The sequence below is a fragment of the Nomascus leucogenys genome, chromosome 1a (assembly GCF_006542625.1).
Source record: "Nomascus leucogenys isolate Asia chromosome 1a, Asia_NLE_v1, whole genome shotgun sequence".
NCBI classification, from domain to species: domain Eukaryota; kingdom Metazoa; phylum Chordata; class Mammalia; order Primates; family Hylobatidae; genus Nomascus; species Nomascus leucogenys.
The window spans coordinates 19,483,186-19,500,897 of NC_044381.1; the positions used below are offsets into that span (position 1 = coordinate 19,483,186).

Below are 17,712 nucleotides of genomic sequence, written 5' to 3' on the forward strand. Positions count from 1 at the left end.
TAAGCCAAAGTTTTAGACATTTCAAATAAAATTACTTACAGATTCTATTCTGGAAGTAAGACCTCTCAAAAGGCCATACTTCTTTTCTCTAAAAGAAACCCTCAATCTCCTGAAAGAGTTTGATATTAAATATTTTTAAATCCTATTCTGTGGAAGTTGCTCCTCTCCCCCTCAAAAAAAATTCTAAAAGAAAGAATAATTTTAGAGCTAGAAGGAGCTTGAAAGATCCTATAGCCTAGTTACCTTGTTAAAAAATTAAGACCACAGAACCCTTTATCAAATGAAATGTTACTATGAAGCCAATAATCTTAAACAGATAAAATTAGAGCTGTTTTGGTTTAAGTATGAGTAGGGGTCTCAGATCTCTGATGGCTGGGTCTCCTCATCACCTGAGAAGCCCCTGAATCACTTCCTCAACATAGCTATGGAACATGGTTTTAAAATCCCTGCTCTAGTTTAGCTTCCTTATTCCAGAGATATGGAAATTGAAGCTAGAGAAAGAGCTAGACTTGACCAAAGTCATAACCCAGTCTTCTGACCTGAAACTCTGTTTTTATGTTTCTACTTAGCAGCCTTAAAACGACCATGCTGTTTTAAATTTTCAGGCTTCTTACTTCCATCCCACCTGATCCTTGGATTTGGCGCTGTCATTTACAATAAAATAAGGAATGGGTGGCATCTGGAACCCATAATTGTCAGACTATAAAAGCAATGGGTTTGATTCTCACCACTGTCCTTTGCATCTTAAATTTCTTTCAGGGTGGCATATATCACAGCACATCACACAGAATAGTGTCACTTCAATATGTTAGCATATAACACGTGAAAATATAAGATCGTTTTTTGTTTTTTTTAACCATCATTTTTCAAGTTAACGTGGCACACTCCCACAGCCCTCATTCAGGCAAGCCTGGAGATGAGAGCCTCCTTCCCCGACGCCCTGCCTCCCATCCATCTCCTGCTTGCATCCCTTCCGTACAATGTTGCCAGATTAACCTTCTCAAAACACCTCTTTCATCACATCACCCCCCTCTTCAGTGGCTTCCCACTGCCTTATGGACCAATTACAAACCTCTTGTCTGAAAATTAAAGGTCTCCAAAGTCTGGCCCCAAACTAACCCTCAAGCTCCTGACACTTACAACTTGAGCCCTCTGTTCTGTCAAACTGTTCTGTCCCATGCCTGCCTTGGGACTCCTACACTGAAATTTTCTATCTTTTTTCTGGAAATTTCCCTGTCTCCCATCTGATCCCTGTTTCTCTGCACCCACCCAGACTCCAATCATCTTCAAGACCTTGGTGAGGAAATCCCTAGCATACTATAAGCATTCAATTATTGTTAGCATTAATTTTATACTACTTTACTTGTCTTCTAATTGTATGTTTTTACTAAATTCTGTAATTACAATTCTATAAACAGCTTTATTGAGGTATAATTTATATATTATAAAATTTGACTTAGCATGTTTTTAAGGTTTATCTGTGTTGTAGCACATATAAGAACTATACTCCTTTTAATGGCTGAATAATATTCCACTGTATAGATATGGCATATTTTGTTTATTCATTCACCAGCTGATAGGCATTGGATGATTTTCACTTTTGGCAATTATGAATCATACTGCTATGAATGTTTGCACACAAGTCTTTGTGTGGATGTATGTTTTTGTCTCTCTTGGGTAGATACCCAGGAGTAAAATTGCTAGGTCTCATGGTAAATTTACATTTAACTTTGTAAGAAACTACCAATCTGTTTTCTAAAGAGGCTGTATCATTTTACTTTCCCACCAGTAATGAGTGAAACTGCTAATTTTCCATATCCTCACCAACACTTGTTGTCTTTTTTTTTATTATTATGGCCATTCTAGTGGATATGAAGTTGTATCTCATGGTGGTTTTGACGTATATTTCCCAAATGGACTATTTCATTTTAACAATGCATTTGGAATTTTCCCCTCATCTGAATGACAGCTCTTTGAGATTAGGAACTATCTTGCACATCTTTTCTTCATAACATCCAGCTCCCTGCCTTAGACAAAGTACATTCATAACTACCTAATTCTTGACACTAAAATATTGTCACTTACTTGTGAAGGAAGGAAAAAGGAATTAGCAATAATTGTCATTTCTATGTATGGCATTTAAAATATATTATCTCACTTAATTCCCAGGCTTGCAAACTAAGCATAAGTGGAAACAGACTGGGAGAATTTAAGTAACTTGCCAACTAGTGAAATACTGAGCTGGGATTTAAACACTCTATAACTCTCTAACTCTGAATCCCAGGCTATATACATAAAATAGATAAAAGGTCTTCAGGAAACTTCAGAGTAGAAAATCTTAGAGTGCAAAATGTCTACAAGACGGGCACGTCTTCCACATTGTGACCTCATAATTAGTATTTCTATCACAGTGGTTATTGCCTTTCCAAGCAACTTTTCTCATATTTTGATGAGTTTGAGAGTCTATTAAAAAATTAGCTTCTAGTTCCCTGAATTTATGTGCATTTGGCCTTTCTTTCTCCACCAGTGTTCCACAAGCTGCGGGGAAGGCACCCAGACTCGAAGCGCCATTTGCCGAAAGATGCTGAAAACCGGCATCTCAACGGTTGTCAATTCCACCCTGTGCCCGCCCCTGCCTTTCTCTTCCTCCATCAGGCCCTGTATGCTGGCAACCTGTGAAAGTAAGTATGTCAGGGCTCAGGGAATAGGGAGACAAAACCCACACAGCAGCAGCTATAGCCACCACGCCGTGGCCTTCCCTAAACCTGTGCGAAATAGTGGGACAGTAGAACCCCATGGAGGGCTGCAGGCAGGAGAGCTCAGCTGGAGATGGAAAAGGAATCTTAATTACACGTGGCCAGGCTAAAATTCTCTTCTCCACTGGAAAAACAGTTTGCAGGGGGTAGAGCAAAGTTCACTTGCTGGCATACAGAGATCTGGAAGCTGGAGGCAGTGTATTACTAATGATGTCTGATGTTATCCACTCTGGGGTTTTAAACGACTCTAAACAGATTTGTTTTGTTTAATATAAATCCCTAGAGCCGCAACACTTCTAGGCTCTCCTTACCATGTCCTTTAGGGCTCTGGTGCCTTGCAGGACCCAAAAGGCAAACATTTAGTGGAGAACATTCTCCTCTCTGTCCTCTGCCTCTTTACGACGTTGATTTCTTGTTTAAAAATTATTTTAATGAGAGGAAATGCTTTCCCCTGGGATCCCCCTCCATCTAGAACTCTGCATCTCAGCTTCTAGGGGTAACAAGGCCCAGCAGGGAGACATTGGGTTGCCCACTGCAGCTCATTAGTTCTGATTGCGGTGGCAGCTTGATGGTCCACAGCCGGGAATGAGGTCCTCCCGAAAAACACAGGCAGTAAAGGATGGCCCCGGCCAAAATAAACCCTGAAGAATACTTTCTCTCCCGTCCTCCGGCACCTTCTTCTCTCCTTCTCTTCTCCACTCTGGCCCTTTCCTTTGCCCCTCTCTCCTGGCTGCGTCTCACCCTGGGTTTTCTCTCTCCCCACCTCTTTCTCTGTCCCTTCGGGTTCGCTCTCCTTCCAGGGCCCGGGCGGCCATCCACGAAGCACAGCCCGCACATCGCGGCCGCCAGGAAGGTCTACATCCAGACTCGCAGGCAGAGGAAGCTGCACTTCGTGGTGGGGGGCTTCGCCTACCTGCTCCCCAAGACGGCGGTGGTGCTGCGCTGCCCGGCGCGCAGGGTCCGCAAGCCCCTCATCACCTGGGAGAAGGACGGCCAGCACCTCATCAGCTCGACGCACGTCACGGTGGCCCCCTTCGGCTACCTCAAGATCCACCGCCTCAAGCCCTCCGATGCAGGCGTCTACACCTGCTCAGCGGGCCCGGCTCGGGAGCACTTTGTAATTAAGCTCATCGGAGGCAACCGCAAGCTCGTGGCCCGGCCCTTGAGCCTGAGAAGTGAGGAAGAGGCGCTCGCGGGGAGGAAGGCCGGCCCGAAGGAGGCCCTGCAGACCCACAAACACCAGAACGGGATCTTCTCCAACGGCAGCAAGGCGGAGAAGCGGGGCCTGGCCGCCAACCCGGGGAGCCGCTACGACGACCTCGTCTCCCGGCTGCTGGAGCAGGGCGGCTGGCCCGGAGAGCTGCTGGCCTCGTGGGAGGCGCAGGACTCCGCGGAAAGGAACACGACCTCGGAGGAGGACCCGGGCGCAGAGCAAGCGCTCCTGCACCTGCCCTTCACCATGGTGACCGAGCAGCGGCGCCTGGACGACATCCTGGGGAACCTCTCCCAGCAGCCCGAGGAGCTGCGCGACCTCTACAGCAAGCACCTGGTGGCCCAGCTGGCCCAGGAGATCTTCCGCAGCCACCTGGAGCACCAGGACACGCTCCTGAAGCCCTCGGAGCGCAGGACTCCCCCAGTGTCTATCTCGCCTCATAAACATGTGTCTGGCTTCAGCAGCTCCCTGCGGACCTCCTCCACCGGCGACGCCGGGGGAGGCTCTCGAAGGCCACACCGCAAGCCCACCATCCTGCGCAAGATCTCAGCGGCCCAGCAGCTCTCAGCCTCGGAGGTGGTCACCCACCTGGGGCAGACGGTGGCCCTGGCCAGCGGGACACTGAGTGTTCTTCTGCACTGTGAGGCCATCGGCCACCCAAGGCCTACCATCAGCTGGGCCAGGAATGGAGAAGAAGTTCAGTTCAGTGACAGGTGAGCCTGGTAGCTAACCTGGTCTTGCGAGGGAGGCAAGGGGCCACATCTGGCCCAAGTCACACTACTTACACATTCTTCAAGGTGTTTCCAGGGGTAGGGATTAGAGCTGGCTTCGGGGACCCCATCATGGGGTGCAGGCCCTCTCTTAGCACTGATAGACTACTGGCGCAAAGACAAGCTATTTCATTTTTCTAAACTGTCTGTTCTCATCTTTATAAGGGAATAGCAACATTGCCTACCCACCCCCATCCCTGTAGGATCCTAAAGATAAATGAGATACTCTCTGGATAGCTTTGAACTTTTGGCAGAAAGACATCATTCCAGGCCAAGGCATTATTATGTTACTACTCTGTAAGTTGAACCATGGAAAAGCTTGAACACTGGAACACTGACTCCGTGTGTGTGGTCCCCCAGGGCTGGGCAGAGAATGCAGCCAGCACCTGCTGTTTCCCATGGGTGAGCCCATCACGTGTCTGGGCTGGACAAGGCTGTTTGTTCCAGAAAGCTTTTATTCCCAATTGGACCTGTGATTGATTATCCTAATATCTCCTGTTGTCTCTGTTTTGATGTATCATTATCAGGATGACAGCACGTATCTCTTCCTGGTCTCTTTGGGTCACAGCCATTCATAATGTAGAATCAATAGTGGTAGTAGAATTAATAATATCTTTTACCACTACCTGTGCCTTACTTTGTACATATTTTGTCTCTTTTAATCTTTACAGGGGCCCTGGCAATGAAGATAGTTGTCATTAATTGATTAGTGACTATCTGCCAGGCAAATGTAAACTCTTCATGTGTTTTATCTCACTGAATAGAAGTGGATACAATTTTTATCCACACCTTATAGAAGAGGAAATACATAAAGTTAAGTAATTTACTAAAGGTTGTATTATGTGGCAGAGCTGTGATACGTAACAAAAAAGGAACTTCATTATGGGTAGTCACTTTAAAGAATCACAGAATCATAGTCCTCTAGTCTAGATTCCTCATTTTAACCTTTTATCTTCTCAGAATCCAAGCATAATGTTCTTTTCATTAAGTCTACATCTAAATGCTATTGTTTGACTAATTGTCTTCTGTGGCTTACTAGCTTTTGGTAAGGAAGGAAGGAGGCCAGCATCTATTGTTCCAGGCACTATGCCAAGTTTGTTTATAAGTAACTGCATTTTTTATTCTAACATTCAATCCACAAGATTGACATTATCCTCCAGTTTTATGTAGAAAACCAAGGTTCAGCAGCTCACCCAAGATCACATTTTAGAAAGAGCTGAAACAAGCATTCAATATCAAGTTTATTTGATTCCAAGGAAGAGTTCTGTCTACTCTTCTGAGACTCAGTGAATAGATGTATAATAACTTTTGTCCATCCTGCACACATCATTTTTTGCCTTTGAAATGTCAGTAATACTGCCTCTCAGCCTTAGTACTTATAGACCAAATACCTTTGATAATAATACTAAATATTATTTCTTTGTGCTCTAACTGTATGCCAGACATAGTGCTCAGTGCTTTAAAGGCATTATCTTGTTTAATTTTCCCTCAAAATCGTAGGAACTAGTAGATACTGTTGTAGTTACCACACTTAGATAGAAAGCTGAGGGACAGATGTTGGACCCACATAGAAACACTGGAAATGGTCTGAACACAGGCAGCATGCCCCAGAGCTTGTGCTTTTAACCTGCCCCTCTGTCCACGCCCTCCAACCCCCACAACTCATACTTTCCTTGATCAGCTTAACTGTTGTTATCCCTGTCGTTTTCTCCAAAAAATCCTTATAACATGGTTGGAAAGATTTCAGTCAAGCCCTTTGAGGTCACTGAGTGGTAGCTCCAGTGTGTGGCCCCAGGGTGATGAGGGGTGGCCTGATACTCAGGTGGGTGGTGCCCTGCAACTCAGTCCTATCGGTGCACCTGCTGTACCTATTACACCACCATCATGCCCTCTCCTCTACCAGCCAGTCAGTTTATCAAGTGTAGGTACAACGTTTTATTTCTATCCCCTGGGCCTATTGCCTGGGATCAGTACTATTGGGATTGAAGGGAATCACAATTGGCTGCATGAGGGAAAAGATGCAAATTAACATCTTCCTACTTCCTCCTAAAAAGCTGTGGAACGAGACAGGGCAATGGGAAGGGGTCATCAGGACTCTGCTCAGCCTTTGCCTGCAGGGAGAACATTGAGCCCCTGGATTAGAGGTCCTGACAATTTCTTTGAGTGTTGGAGACTTTTTATGAAATCCACGGCCCATGGCCCATCTAGGTCACCTGGTGACTGCAGGAATTATGTGGAAGGAGGTAGACAAGCATTGAGGGGTCCAATCTGATCTTGCCAAGGCCCTTCACTTTTCACGGTCTTAGTCTCTTCATTTCATAAATGAGGAGACTGTACCACATCATCTCTGATATCCCTCCTACCTCCTTCCCTCATTTACAGAAGGCCACGGAAGGTTAAAACCCATATGCTGATGGGAGAACCTTGACCACAGTAACTTCAGAAGTTGTGGCACAAATTGTTTCTAAATGCTCCACAAACAGGCTCAGTGATCACATGAGTTTGAGAAGGGCACACTTAAAGCTAAACAGATGTATATACTGCTGGATTTTATGTCTTTTTTTTAATATCACACTTGATTTTTTATTATAAAAGTAATGAAAGGGCTATAAAACAATTCAAATATCTAAATCTATAAATGTGCAAGCCTCCCTCTTCCCCCAAATGCTCCCAGAGGCTATCATTCTTAATAATTTGGTATACATCCTTTTAGAATGTTTATATATTTTACTGTATTACATAAAAAGCACATATGCACACACAGGATTTGGGTTTTTTAATAGGATATTAGTCATGTTCAGAAATGTGACTCAGTTTTTACTTAACAGCATGTCTATGAGATGTTTTCATAATAGTATGTAGAGGTCTGTATTACCTTTTTTAACAGCTGATTACTGTTCCTGAATGCATTTAACTATCCCCCAACTGAAAATTATTTAGGATTTTTCTTTTTATTTTACTCTTTTAAGCATTCCAATGTGTGTTGTGACTTTCCAAGTGGACAATATAGTATGCTGTGTTTTCAAAGTTCTCCTTTAATCACTGAACAGTTTTTTGGCTTAGTAATCTCAGGAACACCAATAATTCTTGAAATAGCACTTAGGAAACACACTTTGGCCCTTTTAATTTTTACCTTAATGGGCATTGAGAGTCTAACTCCAATGGCTTTAAGATGGAGAAGGTTCAGTGGAATCTTGATAGAAACAGAGATGTGGCAGCCAGGTGCTAAGAACACTAAAGCACTGGGCCTAGGAAGGCAGAGGGCAAGTCCTGGATCCTCCATCATCCAGGACATTGTTGTGGGGGAGGGTAGCACTAAGAGGGTAAGAGGGAAGATATCTGAGAGGCAGGAACAAACAGTTTTTGCTACCACCACAATTTTTCTTTTTCTGGATCTAGCCTTGACTAAGCTTTTCAATGCAAGTTAATGGCATGTGGTTGGGAAAAATAAGACATTTCCATTTCTGACCTTTGACGTCACAATTTTTCCATTTTTCTTGGCTGCTCAATAAGAAATATCGCTGGAGCTTATATATCTTTCAAGTTCTGTTTAAGAAAAGAGTGAATGTATCTGCACAGAGCATGCAGGAGGCACAGAGCTGCCATTAGGACTGCTTTGCTGTGGGCTGTTGGTGACCTTTCCTGTGTTGGGTTTCATTGCTTGTCATCATTACTATGTCCGGTAGTGGTTCAGAAATGCTCATTTATTTTCAAACAGAAGTGCTGAAATGTCCAGTGTTATCGTTCAGTTAGTCTGTTTTTGCTAAAGGCCCAAATCTACCTTCTGAGCATCTGCAAGATTCAGCTGTGTGTTGGTCTGTGGGACTTTGCAATTTGTTAAAGTATGCTCCAAATAGCATGAGCCAGCAAGATAGGTCCAGGTCAGAAAAAAGTGAGAGAAGTCTGTTACTTCTTTGCTTTTAAATATTTCAAAGTTTGATTTGAAAGAATTTAGTTTTAGAAAAGAATCACAAATAATTCTGATACTACTGTGTCTCATCATTTATATAACTTACGAGTTGAAATTCACATGGTTCTTAGAAATGCAGGTCTGTCAACTGCTCAAGCAGTCGTTTACAGGTTGTCCTTAGTGTGTTATGACTGGATGGTTCATCATAATCCCTACTTCCTTTTTCCTTTATTCTGCAAACAGTCTCATGCCTACTCTAAGCCAGACTCTGTGTTAGATACTAGGGATGGAGGAAAAGAAGATTCATTTCCTGTTGATGAAATTCAAAGTCCAGTTTGGGAGCCAGAGGAGTAAATGCAGTTATTATAAGTGCTAAGAGAGAGGTATGCATATTTATTCATTGCTTAAGTATTTACTAACCTAACTATAATATGCCAGGTATACATCGACTTGCTGGAAATATTGTGATAAATGAAACTATGTTCCCTTGGAGTTTACATGCATTTGGAGTTTGCTCAAGTGGCACATATTGGAGAGGCCTTCCTTGTCACTGTATCTAAAAGAGCACCCCTCATCGTTGTCTATCCTTTTAACTCTATTTAGATAATTTTATTCTCTGATGTGTTATATAAATATTTGTTGATTGCCTTTCCACAAGGCTAAAGACTTTCTTTACTGCTGCATCCCCAGTAACTGGCACCAAACTAAATAATAGTGAATGAATTAACAAATGAATGGAGCAAGGCAACAAACACATAAAAGTAAGCAAGAGGCCGGGCGCGGTGGCTCATGCTTGTAATCCCAGCACTTTGGGAGGCCGAGGCGGGTGGATCACGAGGTCAGGAGATCGAGGCCATCCTGGCTAACATGGTGAAACCCTGTCTCTACTAAAAAATACAAAAAATTAGCCGGGTGTGGTGACGGGTGCCTGTAGTCCCAGCTACTCGGGCGGCTGAGGCAGGAGAATGGTGTGAACCCGGGAGGTGGAGCTTGTAGTGAGCCAAGATTGTGCCACTGCACTCCAGCCTGGGTGACAGAGCGAGACTCTGTCTCAAAAAAAAAAAAAAGGCAAGAAAAAATATCAGGTGGTGATAAATGTCAGGCAGAAAATTAAAATGGGTGTGATGAGAGAATGATTTGGTGACCACTTTAGATGGGTGTGCTAAGGAGATCACACATAAGCCAAGATCTAGCTGAATGATGACCAGTGCCCAGCACTGTGATGTGAGGAGGAAGAACACTCCTGGACAAGGGAAAGGCAGTGAGAAAACCCTAAAGTGACAATGACTTTGTGTCGAAAGAACTCAAAAGAAGTCCATTTGGCTGTAGTAAGGGAGGCAAAAGATAGAGGTGGTATGGGATGAGGTTGTGAGGGTAACTGGAGACCAAGGGAAGGGGTTCGGGTTTTATTCTGAGTATCACAGGAAGAACTTGGAGGATGTTAAACAGGAAAGTGACATGATCTAATTTGCATTTTGCAGATTCACATGGGCTAACTTGTGGCATGTGGATTGTAGAGGCGCGTGATTGGAAGTCGGGGGCTAGTAAGGGGCCATTGCAGTAGCCCCTACGACACTATTGATCTTTATTGGGCATTAGATACATTGAGATGATAAATAAGGCAAGAACACTTCTCTGCAGAAACTAAGAACCCCTCAAGGGCTGGTGTAGGATGAAATAACGTACGACCCCAGTTTGTATGGAACTCCAACTGGTAGAATACTTCTCTTTTAAACTTTTAAAAGTAGATTGAGGAGGGATTCAAAAATCCAGTGTGCATAATATTTACCAGGAGCTTGTTAGAATGTAGACTCCCACATCCTCCCCTACCATTAGAAACTCTTTCTACAGTAGGGACCCATAATTTGGATTTAAACAAGCACCACAGGTGACTCTGAAGCCAGATTCAAGGATCACTTTGAAGAAGCACAGGTTTGCTTTGTCAGCTCTAGATTATCGCAACAGCTTCCTAATTCATATTTGTCTTCTTTAGACCTGGGATTGGCAAATTACAGCCAGTGGCTTTAACATTTTTTAAAGGATTATTAAGAATGGCTTTTAAAGGGTTATTAAAAGAGCCAGTGAAATTGAGCACAGAGCTGTTAGGTTAACTTGCTCAAGGTCTCACACTTAATAAGTGGTAGAGCTGGGATTTGAACCCAGGCATGTAACGGGTTATTAAAAGAATGACTTTTACATTTTTAAAAGGTTATTAAAAACAAGCAAAAAATTATAATATACAACAAAGACTACAGGTGGCCCTCAAAGCCTAAAATATTTACTATCTGTCCCTTTACAGAGAAGTTTACTGCCTCCTGCTCTAGACCATTCACCATGCTACTGCCAGAGCATCTTTCTAGCAAACCTGTCCATGCTGCTTTCATGCTTAAAAATTCTTTTCATGGCTTGTCATCACTTGAGGATAAGGTCCAGTTGTCTTGGCTTTTATCATTTGACATCCACTTATCTCTCCAGCTTCATCTCTTACCATATCCTTGACCTCATAGAACTGAGCTCTGCCCTTCAGCAGTACACAAATACTTGCTGTTCACAAATGTGCATGGGGCCTTCTGACCCACTTTGTCTGGCTAACTCCTGCCCTTCCTTACAGGAAGCCTATCCCCAAAGCCAGGTCAGATGACCCCCTCCGGGACCCACATAGTACCCTATGCATAATACTCTCTCGGCCTTACCATTGTGTATTAAAATTAGCTGTTAGTTTTTCTGGAGTTTGTTAATCATTCTCAAGGGCCTATATTTAAGAATGTGTCTTATTTTCTCCATAATTCTAAGAACATGACAGACACTCAACAAATAAAAAACTAATGAATAAACAAAGGAATGAATAGTTGGATGCCCGCAATTAGGAGGGAGATTTTCTTATTGTGAGGAGGCTGTGGTCCGCATGGTTTTTTATAATCTGGATTTCCAGTCTCTAATATGCCATCGTGGCAGAGTTCCAGAGTGATACCTGCTCCTAACTAAACATTTCTGCCTTGCCCATATGTTCTCCCCTAAAGAAGTTTCAGGAAACCCTGAGATTCTGTGACACAACTGTGCAATTTGAAAAACACTGCTGTAGTGTATATAAGTACAGAGTAAATCTCCTATCACATCCCATCTCCCATCACATCCTGGCCAGTGGAGAAATCATCAGGCTCATCATCACAGGTAACATTTATAGAGCACTTAAAATGGGCTTCAGGTGTTCATTTATCCCCGCAATAACCCTTTGAAGTTACTATCCCAATTTTACAGATATTGGAGTTGAAGCATGGAGATGTTAGATTAACTCGCTCAAAGTCTCTCACTTAGAAAGTAATTGAGCTGGGGCGAGGTGCAGTGGCTCACACCTGTAATCCCATCACTTTGGAAGGCCGAGGTAGGCGGATCACGAGGTCAAGAGATCAAGACTGTCCTGGCCTACATTGTGAAACCCTGTCTCTACTAAAACTACAAAAGTTAGCTGGGCATGGTGGTGCATACCTATAGTCCCAGCTACTTGGGAGGCTGAGACAGGAGAATCGCTTGAACGCAGGAGATGGAGGCTTTTGGAACTATTTCTTTTTATTGATTATAACCTTAGTTGAATACAGGGACTTGCCACTGTTTTATAAGAAGGCCACTGGAGTCAACTAGACCCAGCATAAATTAACATTCAATGTTCTAGCCAACTGGCTTCCAGCTCATGAGGCTTTTGTTTTTATTTTGGCATAACTGCTTTAGAGATAGCCTTTTCTTCTACTGATAGCTCTACCTTTATATATACACATGTATATGCAAATATGCACTAAATTAGGCACTCAATGAACATTACAATTGCTACATTTGTGTGTGTCTGTGACTGCATATGTTTACAGTGGTGACGGCTCAGGCACATGTGTGGTTAGAGACCTAGACCACAGGCAATATGAAGCCAAACTGTTCCTCGCCTTCAGTCATTCTATATAAACACTGAGCATACATTTGGAGACGAGACTCAGGCAAAAGCCAACTCCAATCTGCTTTTGGATAGAGTATAACACCCCTAGCCAAAGAATCTGGTAAATTATCCTTCTCTACATCTAATACCAGGAGGCTTACGTAATATGTACAAATATATGTTCAGTATTCCTACGTCTGAATCCAGTTCTAGAAACAATACCTGGAAGGGCAGTGCTGACTTCCTTATAGAAAAGAAAAGCCAGATTCTCCAAAATTGGCACTGCACATTGGATTGCCAAATTAGGAAAAATTACTGGATGAGGATTGATCATTCCCCCAAGAAACATCTAAATACTGCTGACAGCACCACACTGTCAGGGAAGGCCTTGCTTACCACTTAACACTATTGGACCAGGAGCAACCCAAAATCATAGATTCCTCATAGCTCAGCTAATATAAGTCTGTAAGCTTTTAAGTAAGACTTTCTTTTCTTTTCAAAAGGAATGCAGGTGAACATAAAGAATAATATGAAACTAGATGCTTAAAGAAAATACTTATTTCTTGCTGTGGGTGGGAGGTCACTCCCAGGTGATACTCCACCTAACATGGAATCCTAGGGAAATGGCTAAGTCTAAGGAATTTCAGCCTTTTAATCCCTAAGCCTGTTCCCTGTTTTCCTTCTCTTCTGGGCCTAGGTGTTCCCAGCTCATCCTCCCCACCCCCTTCAGCCAGAGGAGCAACCTGATGGCACATCAGTTAACACAAAGGGCAGCCCATGGTGGTAGGAGACAGTAAGGCTGGAATCAGAGCAACTTTGGCACAAATCCCACTTCTGCCACTTAGTATTGTGAGTCTACTTTTATCTCTCTGAAACTTGGTTTTCTTATTAGTTAAAGTAAAATGATACTAATACAATTAGGCACTTTTATTCTGCCCTTTGGACTAGCAGAAGTGCAAAGAACAGAAATAATGTCTGTAACGTGCCTGATACAAAATGGAAACTCATTTATCAGTATCCAAAATCATTGTCACTTAGACATAGGGCCATTGTATCACACTGTCTTCCAGGACATCTCAAACTAAGAAGCTTCACTCTTATTTGAGGAACATCTAGGTAGTTGTTCAAAGAGATGGGTTAGCAAGGTTTCTAGGAAAGTAGCATGATGGAGAATTATCAGCCTAATTCCAGGCATCATGAGGGGATATTGATATTCTACTGACGTTCTTTGCTGTCATCTCTGAGCTGATAGGAAAGTGAAATCTGTAGCCTCTAAATGATTATATTTCCTAGAAAGTTTTGTACAGTGTTCCAAAGTGGTGTTGAATAGGAGATGAATTAAGGCGTATTTGGAAGTCTTTAACTTGGGCAACACGGAGTATCAGCAGATGGAAACTTCTCAGAATGGAAGTGAGGATCAGATGGGAAATTCTTCCAGGGTCAATTTCAGAACCATAGTTGTGAATAATTCTGTATGTAAAAGTCATAAGCACATGAAATGCAGTTTCCAAGTTTGTAGATAATATAAAAACTAGAGGCAGGGAAGATAGGGAAGGAAAAATAAGCCCATTTCAGTTTGGTTTGGCTTGTTTCCCTTATAGAGCTAAAGGAAATGGAGGTGACAAATGTTTTTCCCAGTTGAAAAGTGTAAGAATAGCAAGCCAGAGAAAAAAGAACCGTCCTAGTAAATACATAAGCCTCACAAAAGAAAAGTATTGAGTGTCAACACAGTGGTCGCAGAAATGACCATCATGAATCATGTAGGTAAAGAACATTGGAGGATAGTAGACAACCAGTGGCAACCAGACAGCATTAGTGAGGCTTAGAGTCAGGCACCATCTATTCCCTGAAATGCTAGGGGATCTCCAGAGATCCCCTTAGCAGTTGGTTTACTCTTCCTGGAAGAGTGGTCCTAGCACATGGCAAAGTTCCAGAAAAGTGGTTAACTGTTTTGGTATAAATAAGGATGTCACTGAGATAAACCAGAAATGAAAATTTTTCCATGTTATATGCCAGAAGTCAGCAAACTTTTCTAGTAAAGGGCCAAATAGTAAACATTTTAGGATTTGCAGGCATCAGGAGTAAGGAATGACCTTTGACTGTTCTTAAACCGACTATACTCCACTCTGTCATTATAGTGTGAGAGCAGCCATAGATAATACTTTAATCTGTATGCTAGTTTTCCAATAAAACTTTATTTATAAAAGCAAGTGGTAATTGGGTGCAGTTTGAGGACCCCTATCCCAAGTGGATAGGAAATCCAGTCAGTCATTTCATGCAGAGGTTTGTAATTTGAAATGAGTTACCCAGCAAGCAGGTAAAATACACATATTAGCAAATTCAAGACTCTGAACTTCTGAAAGAGAAAGAAGTTAAAGGGTCTGGCAAAAAGAAGAAGACCAGGGTTAAGAATGTGTGGTCATGTGGCCTTTCCCATTCCAAAAATATTTTCTATACTTCCATCTGAGCAATCATGAAGCTTCTGGCATTAAATAACTTTTAGTTGGCAATTACATTAAAAACAGCAAAGGTTAAAGTTGCCCTAGCCAAATGGTGATATGAAACTCTTCACGAACCTCAAATCTGTTGCCCAAAATGTTTGTACAAAATAAAATTCTCCCTTGCAAGCCTCTGGGCTACTATAATTTTTGGTTTCAGAAAAATAATCCTGCTCACAGAGGAGATCTCAGAGCATTCCTTTTGCCTCCCGTTTGAAAATATCTAAAAGCCAGAATATTTTTTAGTGATCGTCCATTTCCCTAAGTAACTACAAACCTTGACGTTAATTACCCCCCCTAGCCCCTGCAACCACCAAAAATGAGGCCAAACCATATGCCTGCCAACTAGGCCTCAGTCGATTCCTGGATGCTGTCAGTTTAAGAACAGTTAAAGGTCATTCCTTACTCCTGATGCCACCATGTACTAGCTGAGCAAATTGCTTCTGTGAACTTTTGCCTCCTCTCTAAAATGGGAAAATAACATCAATCTAGTAACATGGTAGTAAGAATTCAGTAATATAAAGCATATACATTTGCTTATAAATATTAGCACCCACTCCCACTTTGTGGTAGATTCCATTATCCTAATCTAAGGAATCCCTAAACAGAAAAATACTCATTTTAGGATAAGGAAAAGACCTCACCATCTGGTCCTATAAATAGGAATTTGGGGCTCATGTTATTTGCACAAACTTTGCTTACTTGCTCCTGAGTTCACTGTTTTCCAGCTCTAACTCATTTGCTCTTGTTTGTATTCCTTTCTGAAATTGCAGAATTCTGGCTTTTCTTTTTTTTTTTTTTTTTAGTGTTCTAAAATTTCAGTATTTGGTTAATGGTGTTAATACAGTTATGGAAACAACCAGTTGTCCTTATTCAGAGATTCCTGAGTCAAGAATAGAATTAAGGTAGTTGCCAACCCAACGTGCCATGTGGCCTCACTTCTCTGCTCCTCTGTTCTGCTCCCTTGTCCCATGCACAGCAAACCCCTTGCTCCCTTTCTATACATCCGATTTATGTTTTTTCATTGAAATCTCTACATTTCTCATTTCCCCATGTCTTCACAACATCTAGAATTTATAAGCCCTGGCATGAAGAGTGAATGGTAATGATCCTGGCGATGTTAACAACTGTAACAAAATCATAATCACCTACATCTCTGTAGTTTTTTACTACGTGCCAGGCACTTTTCTGTGTCCTTTAAATACATTAGCTTATACACAATTCTCACAACAACCCTAGGTGGGTACTATCATTCTCATTTTATAAATGAGGAAACTGTCACTGAGAAGTAAATTACTTGCCCAAGGCTACAGAGCTACTAAGTGGCAAAGCAGGGATTTGATCCCATCATTAATGGCTCTGGAGTCTGTGCTCTGAACCACTGTCCGCTAGGCCGTATTGTGGATATGATCATTTTCAGCCCCGTTGCTTTGAAGGTAACCAAATGAGTATTTATTACATATTTATTTAGTGTGCCAGCACTATGCTGAATACTGAAGAGAGAACTATGAATGAGATAATAATTTATAATCTCACTGAAGAAATGAGACACTGTTGATTGAAAAAGGCTTCGTAGTGGAGTTTTAACTAAATCAGGAAACAGACAGATTCTTGTGTAGTATAGCAGCACAAGAAAATAGAACTAGAACTTGTTCTTAAGGGAGGGGGAGGAGGAGCCTGTCTTTAGCCCCAAGCTAATGACAAGGAGAGTCAAAGAGGCCATCTTGACTAGAGTGGCAAGTTTGTATTGGGATGTGGGGCAGATAAGTTTGAAAAGAAGAGGAAGCCACTGTTCTACAGAGAAAGGATACACCCACAATTTCTAGCTTCCAGTCATGTGTTGAGGCCTAAAATAGGTTTAGGAAAGCGTACCAGTCAAAATGAGAGGCCTGAGGTGGCACAATAACATATCCCAAGTAGTAGATGGACATTTCTCTACCCAGAACCTGAATATTTTGTCTGACAACTAGAAATTCCAAGAAGATTACCTAGGTTATGTCTACCATCAAAAAAAAAAAATCATTTGTTAGCTTTATCTGGTGCTTAAACTGAGACCTTTTAACTTGGAAAACAGTAAGAATGAGTCTATATACTCTCCTATGAGATCTTCACAAGAACACTGTGAGGTCAGTATTAACCTCAATTTGTAGAAGAAACTTAAAGGCTCACACAGTTGAATGACTTGCCTAAGGCCACCACATGACTCTCGACTGGAGTCCGAGTCTCTTGGCTCCAGTTTGGGAAGTCTTCCCCTCCACAAGGCAGCTCCTCATAGCTGGGCATGGAGATCAATTTGAGAAGTAGGTTCACACAAGACAGTGGTGTTCAGAGTTGAGCCAAAGATCCAGAGGACCCCATGATGCCACCCTACTCACAGAACTTCCAGAGACTTTCCTTTATACACCTGGAGCTGCCTTTATTTCAAATAAGAGCCCTTAAGCACTACACATTCCAAATGCAGAGGAGATGATTAAGCCTGAAAGAGATTATGCTTGGTAGAAATGGCCTGTGAGCATTTTGTCCATATCTTATTCTCATGCATGACAAGGATTTTTACTTATGTACTAAAACAATTTCTTGCACCCTCTCAGCTGGTCCTTAATTTGTGGCATGTTTGTGAAGGCATATTGTCACATAGAAGCT

The 17,712-nt window shown here is 42.3% G+C and overlaps 1 protein-coding gene across 1 annotated transcript in view; it reads left to right on the forward strand.

Moving 5' to 3' along the window:
• Positions 1–17,712, forward strand: part of ADAMTSL1 (ADAMTS like 1) — a 445,880-nt gene that overhangs the window by 308,654 nt on the left and 119,514 nt on the right. The window contains exons 18-19 of the mRNA XM_003260400.2: positions 2,528–2,681; positions 3,557–4,682. Coding sequence (XP_003260448.2) covers positions 2,528–2,681; positions 3,557–4,682 — 1,280 coding nt within the window. The remainder of the gene's footprint in view (positions 1–2,527; positions 2,682–3,556; positions 4,683–17,712) is intronic.